The sequence below is a fragment of the Nanorana parkeri genome, unplaced genomic scaffold, assembly GCF_000935625.1.
Source record: "Nanorana parkeri isolate BGI_ZX_2015 unplaced genomic scaffold, ASM93562v1 scaffold1766, whole genome shotgun sequence".
Taxonomy (NCBI): domain Eukaryota; kingdom Metazoa; phylum Chordata; class Amphibia; order Anura; family Dicroglossidae; genus Nanorana; species Nanorana parkeri.
The window spans coordinates 122593-132282 of record NW_017308034.1 but is presented as its reverse complement, the minus strand read 5'-3'; the positions used below and the strand labels follow the sequence as shown (position 1 = coordinate 132282).

At 39.8% G+C, this 9690-nt stretch overlaps 1 protein-coding gene across 3 annotated transcripts in view; it reads left to right on the top strand.

Annotated features, from left to right (window-relative positions):
• The window catches only part of RALY (RALY heterogeneous nuclear ribonucleoprotein), a 68304-nt gene extending 58896 nt beyond the window's left edge, over positions 1–9408 (top strand). For 2 of the 3 annotated variants that reach the window (XM_018571486.1, XM_018571483.1), the window contains 4 exons: positions 4162–4322; positions 4679–4792; positions 7079–7227; positions 9261–9408. In XM_018571486.1, the coding sequence (XP_018426988.1) occupies positions 4162–4322; positions 4679–4792; positions 7079–7227; positions 9261–9308 (472 nt within the window). In that variant the 3' untranslated portion in view covers positions 9309–9408. Of the gene's footprint in view, positions 1–4161; positions 4323–4678; positions 4793–7078; positions 7237–9260 lie in introns of all 3 variants that reach the window. The other variant, XM_018571485.1, reaches the window with a different exon arrangement.
• Positions 9409–9690: the final 282 nt, after the last annotated feature.

Here is a 9690-nt window from a genome sequence, read left to right as displayed (position 1 = left end):
ATATATATATATATGAGCTTGTTTACCTGCTAAAGGATTTGTATTTCTTTCTATCCAATCCTGAGATGTACACAGCCCTACCGGACAGCACAGCTGACTTTTTCTTCTATTACCTTTAACACTTTTGCTGCCACAGTCGTGTTTGCGTTTTTTTTTGTTTTTTTTTATTGCACACATTTTAAATTGATTAAGCATTTGAAAATTGCTTAAAGCCCCCTTAAATTAAATATCTTCTGAAAGCAGGGAGCCTGGAGAATAAAACGGTGGGAGTTGCAATTTTGTATCTCACACAATACTAGTGCAAGAGTTTGTCAGACCCAAATTTTCAGTAAAAAAAAATCAAATTAATTTTAGTTCACACAAAAACAATATAGTACTATTTTTTTGGTAGAATATAAAAGAAGAGATTTTGGCAAGTAAATAGATACCAAACATGTCTAGCCTCAAAATGGTGTGCGCCTGTGAGACGGGGAAAAACGTTGGTATCCCAAACTTGCCCATAAGCAATGCTTTAGACCAGGGGTAGCCAAACTCCGGCCCTCCAGCTGTGGTGAAACTACAAATCCCATGATGCATCTCTCTCCAGGAGTCATGTCTGTGGCTGTGAGAATCTTGCAATGCCTCGTGGGATTTGCTGGAAGGCCAGATTTTGGCTACCCCTGCTTTAGAAGCTTGTACAGGTCATCCGTTTAGAGCTAACCCTTAATAATGGCCCTAGAATTATTGCTCTCATTCTGGCAGGTGCAGCGATACCCAACATGTGTAGCACAATAGTAGTATTCATAAGTAGGCACTTCTAACCCATGTGTTTACATTTGTATCTGTGTGTGTGCACACGGGCAGAGGGGGATTAAGATATGTTTTTGGTTAACTTTGTTTACCTGTAATTTTTTCATCCTCTTTTCTTGACACTTAATTTGATAGCTATCAAATAGAAAGCTAACAGTCCCTATGTGATAGCATATTTCTGGCATCAGGTCGTCTTTAAGGAGACAGCAGGGGTCTATTGGACCACCTTTGCAGCCCAATGAAACTGATCAAGCAGAGATCAGGTTTGGATGAAAATGGAAGTTACAGGGGGAGTTCAGCCAACGAATGTTCACTGATCTCCCTCCACTCTCCCCACCGACACCTTCGAAGGCTGTCCTGGGCCCACTGGAAGGGTAGTGGAGTTCAGAATACATTGTGTGGGGGGGATCACATGCAGGGCGTGTAGAAGTGAGCCACCTGAATCACTTCTATATGAAAGCCGACAGTCAGTTGAGGGAGTGTAAACACACTCCTGGCTGCCAAAGGTCTGTGGCAGCAAAAGGGTTAAGAAACACAGCTAGGTCACCTCCTTCGCCCAAGCCTGTGATTGGTCTGTGAAGTAGCAGCAACAGACTTATGAGATAAACTTTTTGCTCTCCCATCTTGTCAGCGTGTTCCCCACAACATTTAGTAACAGCCTGATTGGTCACTTAGTATTGCCTCTCACTTTAATGAAGTTGTTTTAAAGATGCATTTTTTGTTCTTATTATTTTATTTATATAATGCTTTTGTTCTATTTTTTGTATTTATACATGTTTTAATGATAATTTTTACATTTGTTTTTTATTATTTGTAATATTCATTTTTTTAATACATTTATTTCATTATTTTTATTTGTACCGTTTATTTGTATTATTTCTATTATTATTTTTAGTAATTTTATTTTTATTTATGCATTTATTTTTTATACTTTTTTATTATTATTTTTAGTTATACATTTATTTTCATTATTTTATTATTATTAATACTTTTTTTTTTTTAAATAAATACATAACTACTTGTGATGCTGTTTTTTTCTGTCTGCTTGGAGTTCAGCCTTACTTTTTCAGTGTGATAACACAGCATCACTGAAATGGCTTTATCTGTCCTCATGGTATTTATCATCACGATCACATTTTGCCTGGCTTAAGCTGACCATACATGTGGCAATATTCAGTCAATATGGCAAATATGGTCACAAGTAATCGCCAGAAACTAAGTGTACCTGTGTTGGTGTTTTTTTCTGTCTGCTTGGAGTTCAGCCTTACTTTTTCAGTGTGATAACACAGCATCACTGAAATGGCTTTATCTGTCCTCATGGTATTTATCATCACGATCACATTTTGCCTGGCTTAAGCTGACCATACATGTGGCAATATTCAGTCAATATGGCAAATATGGTCACAAGTAATCGCCAGAAACTAAGCACTCTACCACCCTCGGTGCTGATTGACCACCAGAATTTGTTCGATTGTGAAGCAAAAATGGACAATAAATTAATAGTATCAATAAAGCTTATTGAAAGAAAAAATTGCAGTTGAATTGAAACGGGAAAAAAAACTGCGGCGATTTCATCAAATTGGATTTTTCCGCTGCATTTGATCGGGACAATTTCAGTTCCATCTCCTTGCGGATGATTGAAGCCACCAATTTATGTCTCCAATTGCTTGGCGATTACGACAACAAATGGAGTCAAAGTTTTGGAGTTTGCGGTGTATCTCGGCCGGTCACCTGGTGATTTATTGCCCGTTTTGGAGTTTCCAGTAACAGGAATTAGTCAGTGCAAATGGCGGCCTCATAGACTCCCTTTGCAATTACTAAAATCCAAGAAGAAAAGTATCTAGTGCACGGACCGGGAACATTAAAGCTGAACTCCAACCTTCCTTTCAGTCTTTCAGGCTCCTCTCCTGGACTGAAATTGCTTACTGATTTTACTGCACACTGTGAGCTTCTCACCATGTACATCAGAACTGCAGCAAGTCAGATAGAACCTAATTTTCTGGCTGGAGGAACTCCAGTGTCTTGCCTTTCCTCTTCAGTCTGATTGGCCCGGCCCTTTCATTCATTGAATTTCATTTCTTTCAATCATGGCAGCTCAGAATCACAGGAGGTTGTTACTTGGGGTGGTCTGAATGCAATTGCATGTTTATCACGCAGGGGCGTCCTGAGGCTGGGTGACACCCAAAACGGAGACCGGGTAACAGGGTAATGACGGCATCGCGCATTTGCGGTCGTCTTATTGACTCCTGCCCGCGGCCATCTTGGTGATGGATGTCGGCAGAGAGAGGAGGGGAAGTGGAACTTCTGGTCTATATGCCCCTACACTTGTATTTACATCTGTGGGAATGAGCCCTAAAATTACTAACGCCGCTGCCTGAAAATACTAAAAAATGGAAAGAGGGCCCAAATATTACGCCCACCCGCATCTACTTTAACTGCCAATGTTTGCATTTTCACATGTATACCCATCTACAGGGTATTGGTTTCATACAATTCTATGGACACAAATACACAACACCTGAGGCTCACAGGCACCACAAATATGGTGTGTTTTCTGCCACTTGCCCATACGCCTGTATTTGTGTCCTTCAGAATGAGCCCTTACAAATACTAAAGCTGCTGCCTGAAAAGGAAAAAGGGCCATAACACCTTAAGAGCTACTATTAAAAATGGTACTATTGTGGGCACACAGATAACAAAGAATGCTTTTATGGGAAAGGAATAGTTCTAAGTGACTGCAACCCACAGGGGCGTGCTGGAAGGAGTGTGGGTGGCATGTGCAATGTTGTAGAGTCACAGCACCCTCTGCTGGCTATAGCCACAACAATGGATAAAGAGGGATTATGGGAAATATTTATTATTGACATTTTAGACAATTATTGTAAAAAAGAAATATAATAATACATTATTATTTTATTTATTATTATTATTTTAGCAGTAGTAGTATGAAGTGGAGGAGGAGCAGAGGAGCTGGTATTAAAGTGGACCCTTTTATAACTTTTCAAGTCTCATTGAATAAATTCCTGACATGCCACAATATACAGCAACAGTATCCTTATTTCAGAAAACCTCCATGTTTTATTAATAAAGAAGAACTCTGGGTAATGTTTTCATTAACTCTCACAGTGGGGCTACCCCTGCACTGCAATGTTTGACAGCCCATGGGAATGTTCGGTTGGAATCACTTCCAGTGTAAAACCGGCAGTCGGCTTTACACATGTGAATAGGCTTCTATAATGCCCATGAGTCCGCATACAGGAGCCCACTGGCACAAAAGGGTTACAGGGCTTTTGATAAGATGGGGCTAATACATATGCTATAAAGTGATACATTACAGGGTATTGTGCTGATCGGTTCTCTCCATCTACCTAGGCTGTTTGAATATCGAGGAAGAGTGTCACCGGCTCCTCGAGCAGTTCCTGTAAAGCGTCCACGTGTGACAGTCCCTCTTGTACGAAGGGTAAAGTCAGCTCTACCGGTCAAGCTACTCGCAAGATCAGCAGCCATCACAGGGAGTGCAGCCAAGTTAAGATGTAAGTGTGAATTCACATATTAAAGCATTTACATACAAGCACTAAAATAGCTCTAAAACAAGCCCTGACTGACCTATTTAGCTGCTGGTACATTGACATAATTAATTCTCAAAGGTTTCTAAAGATCATATCAAGGACTATAGAGTTAGATTTCAATTGGTTTATAACAACTTAGAAACACCTGTTGTGTGTTTACTTTAGAGGGCTGGCAAGCTGGCAAGATTCTGCTGGTATAGAAAGTAATAGTAAAGAAAGCTAAGATTTCAATGCCTCTGTTGTGAACTTTGAAGATGAATTTCTCCACAATGCCTATGATAAATGACAATGACATAAGGACATTCTGTTTTTATTTGTAGTAAGAAGCAATGAGATTCAGACCATTAAGTCAGAGCTCACACAGATCAAGACAAACATTGATGCTCTGCTGGGAAGGTTGGAGCAGATCACAGACGAACAGAAGTCATGTGCAGGTTGGTTGATGAAGAATGGGGCTTAGTGTAAAGTCTTTTTAATACACTGCTTGGCCAAAAAAAAAAAGAAAGTCACACACTCTAATATTTAGTTGGATCACCTTTAGCTTTGATTACGGCACACATTCGCTGTGGCATCATTTCAATAAGCTCATGCAATGTCACAACATTTATTTCCGTCCAGAGTTGCATTAATTTTTCACCAAGATCTTGTAGTGATGATGGGAGAGTCGGACCACAGTGTAAAGTCTTCTCCAGCACATCCTAGAGATTCTCGATGGGGTTAAGGTCTGGACTCTGTGGTGGCCAATCCATGTGTGACAATGATGTCTCATGCCCCCTAAACCTCTCTTTCACAATTTGAGCCCGATGAATTCTGGCATTGTCATCTTGGAATATACCCAATGTGCCATTAGGGAAGAGAAAATCCATTGATGGAAAAACCTGGTCATTCAGTATATTCAGGTAGACAGCGGACCTAATTTTTTTTGGGCATATAACGTTGCTGAACCTAGACCTATTATCCTATGAAGGCCTATTTGCTTAGCTAAATCCAAGTGGTGACCTTTTTTTTGGGGGGGGGGGGGATAGTGTACATGAGTATGTTCATCTCAAATACCTTAAATAAAGCTTCTTCAGGGAAATTGAGGGTGAGCATATGTTGAGTCTACGGTTTGGGAAAATTCTAGACTATATTGTGCCACTGTAATGTCACACTAGGATGTCCTTGAAGACTCCTGATAGTGCCATATTGTGTATGGGCAATATAATGGAGTATGACTGCATCTCAGGCCTGCTCACACTCTTTCCCTGGGTCAAGCCTCATTATCTAGTATATGTCTACAGATCATAAAGAAAGACTACACTGTATGAAATGGTTGGGCCCAGTGAGAACTCAACAGCTTCTTTAAAAACAAACAGGGCCCAAGAATTTGAACTAAGAATTTGTTATGATCAGAATCTCCAGACCTGAATTGTTATAAAAGTACTGGCATAGTTCTGAGAGATAATGTTTGATTATTCACTTGTTTTCGCTTCCTGTCAGAGCAGTAGATTCAGGCTGCAGGACTTACAGGGTTATTCACAAAAGGGTGAAGAGTTTGGAGAAGGCAGGAGAAGTGAACAATCTAGGACAACATAGCTGATTTGGAAAAATTCTCCAATTCAGCTCACTTTACAGTTTAGCTATGTTGTCCTAGATTGTTCACTTCTCCTGCCTTCTCCTAATTCTTCACCCTTTTGTGAATAACCCCGTTAGTCTTATTTCCTAAATGAGCTCAGTGCTCAAAAATGTCATATAGCAAAGGTGTTATCAGAAATACATAACTGATAAATGTTTTGTTTAGCAACATTTTTACACTCCTTCTGCGTCCAAGAGAGTGTGTCAGGTATCATGCAGGAGATTGGACAACCTCCATGGGGGTCTTGCAGCCTTACATTGAGCTGACATTTCTGCGCTGGCAGGAAGAGAATACAACTAAGTAACAGCACACATTTATCCATATTAGGTGAAGCTGCAGTATCATAACACAAGGGTAGGCAACTTTGGCTTCCCAGCTGTTGTGGGCAAGGGTTATACCTTCTGTCAGGTTTTGGAAGATTTTACATAATTTCACTCCTGGTGACAAACAGGATGTAAGATCTCCCTACAGGAGCACACACAGCAATTAAAAACAGATAGAGATTCTCACCCTCCCTCTATTCTACTTTAATAAGATACTTTGTTACCATCTACAGTATGTCCTCTTAGATAGGAATTTTATATACTTCCTGTTTTGTGAAAGTCCATGTTGTTCCAAACACAAAAAATACATTGGCTTAAAGAGTGGAGATTCAGGTTCTTACACATGCATATTTTCCACCATTTAAGATTCAATTTCTTTATTGATGTTACAAAATTAGTGGAGCAATATAATACAGGTCATACTTGTCCATTTTAGATAGAGTGGGTCAAGGTTCAGATCCATGGCAGGTCTGAACTGTTTTGTACTCAGAGTGAAGCTTCACTAATATCTCTGGCACAGGTATGAGAGGTCAAGCTTGAGGTTCCAACCAAACTGCCATCGTCACTGACCTTCTCCATTTATTAGAGAAGAATATAATGATATTAGGACTGATGAAGAAGTTCTGTGGCCAGACAAATTCAGCCTTGTGTAGTACATGACCATCAAATAACTCCTTGGTGAAACTCTTACAGTAGGAGGTACATTATCTCATGTGTATAGTACAGAGCTACCCAACATTCAGTAAGATGACCGTTCCTAGATGTCTTCCTCTTTACTTCAGCCATTACATCAAGAAAGAAGTCTGACTGCAGCCGAAGTGAATTCTCCCAGGACGACAGCACATCAGAAGCCGGAGATACAGCCACAGATGAACCCCTAAATGGAGACGATGGAGAAGATCTTGCACAGGATGACTGCACGGATGATCTGGTATGAAATGTAGGTGCTCCTTCATTCTACTTATGCAAGGTTTCCTTTCCCACATAGCATTAACAGGTGTTGGCCGCCTCTGTTTGTTGAACTGCATAGTTAGCTCTGTTGTCAATGTACACAGACAAGCCTAGAGATTCAATGACAATTGGGAAAATTAGTGTATATGTTGAGTCATAGAGTATGACATCAGGTGGAGTGCAGTTGAGTCAACAAATATCCAATCATATGCAGAGATTAAAAGAAGACGTAATTTTCCCTAAGACAAAAAGATATCTTAGTAATGCAAGCATTCTCTAGTTAGTTTAACATGTTTCCACACCGAGCTGATGTATGTTTGAGTGAACTGCTTTCCTTGACAAACCGGACACAGCTCTGTCCAGATTCAAATACCCATTCCACATTACATAGCCAAGGTAGTGACACCATTGTACAATATGTCATTCTGTCCAGATTCAAATCATTTTGAAATATAAAACTAGAGAAAAGTTCCCAGGCAGAATCCCACATGGCTCCTAGGCCAGGGACTTTTTTTTTAAATGGGGGCACAACCAGGGACACATTTTTCCCGGGCCAGCCTCGTGAAAGCAGTGACTTTTGGTCAACCTACCTAGGTCACAAAAATGCAGAAGAAAATCAGAGATTTAATATTTTTTGCAGCACTGAGATGGGAACAGCCATTATATTTATTAGAAGGAACCGACCACACAAATGCGCTCTAGTGCATCGGAACACGTGTGTTAATACGTAACAATGTAAAAGGGCCTTTATGATTTTTAGTGAGTACAAAATTAATTAGATGGTGTTATTTTATGTTTGTCTGGACTTACATACACAGTATGTATGCCGGTGTTGCTTGAAATTACAGGGCTGGGGAGTCATTCCATGCCAAGTTCTTATTTAGCCCTGTCCAGTCAGCAGCACAGATAAAACACGTGTCCTAATACTGAACCACAGGCACAAATACTGATTGCATCTGACCCAAAAGGTATGATTACCTTCAGTGGAAGCCTGTTTTGTTCCATTAAAAACAATAACACTTCTTCTTTTTTCAAGTGTAATTATTGCCTTAGAAACCTGATTTCGTGTTGTTTTATTCAGCATAATGAAGTCTCATTGTGTTGGAAACAAGTAGGCTGTTTTTTTCAGCACTGAAAAATAGGTACTTGTGTATTATTACGCCGATTACTTTTACTGAAGAAATATATAGAGGTGTTTGTATCCCGTGGCACAAAACAATAATTGAAGCTTTTCCTTCAAAAGGATGCTGACTTCCCTTAAAGGAAACCTGTCCTGAGTAAAGCCTGGAGTAGCTTTTCTTCTAAGTCCTTCAAAACATTAAGAAGCCATTAAAGACAGACCAAACCACATGCCACAGGGGAAACTCTAGCCATAATGTTCAAGTATAAACAACAAACTTGGACAATATGGTTAATAGTTAGGGACACTAAACTCCTGAGTTTAGTGTCACATTATTAAACGTAATGCTTGCATGTTATGAGAAAAGGGTGAAGGGTTTGGAAAAGGCAGGATAAGTGAACAATCTAGGACAACATAGCTGAACTGGAAAGTGAGCTGAATTGGAGAATTTTTCCAAATATTCTGTGTTGTCCTAGATTGTTCCCTTCTCCGGCCTTCTCCAAACTATTCACCCTTTTGTGAATAACCCTGTTAGTGGTATGCGGTATTATGGTGTGGGCGGTGATAACATACAGACGTGCCTCATACCTATAACTTCTACTTTCTTACTGGTACCCCAGCTGCGGATTATGGAGAGGCAGGTGGAGCTCAGTGATGGTAGAAGCTGGTTCTTTATGGAGTCATCTGTACAGCATTATTATTTCTATGTCTCCTTTTGGCCACATGACAGATTGCCTTTAAATAGCTGTGTTTCCTTCACTGTGGTCTTTCACATTACTTGCTTCAGCGCTTGCCTCAATAAGCACAGTTTTGATAGTTCATTTACATATCTAAAGAAAAAAAGGCAAACATAAAATGATAGATTCACTTTTATGTCTCTTTTCCTCTTTTAGCTTCATCACAGAGTGATGTCTAGAGGGATATACCCTATGGATCTGTAAAAGGACTATAAACTTGAAGGTTGCAATTTGCCTCCACAGGACACCAGAGCGTCAATTTTGCAGATTTAAAAATCACAAATCATTATTTATCATTTTATAACATAACAAACAGTGACCAGCCTGGTGAAGGAAGAACACAATGGTGCATCAAACTGGCTGAAAAACCACGGAAGAACTTTGATTGGTGGAAGCTCCATAATGTCTAGGAAGAAGTCATCTGATGTTCCTCATGCAATGGAATAGCTGAGTAAAGAACTAAGCACTGGATATTAAGATGCTACATTAGAAGTTCCCATTCAGGTCTTTGAGGTGGATAAACAGGGTTTTGGCAACATTAATCGTTTGTGGAGTGATGTTACCTTGTCTTAATCACATGGAAGCA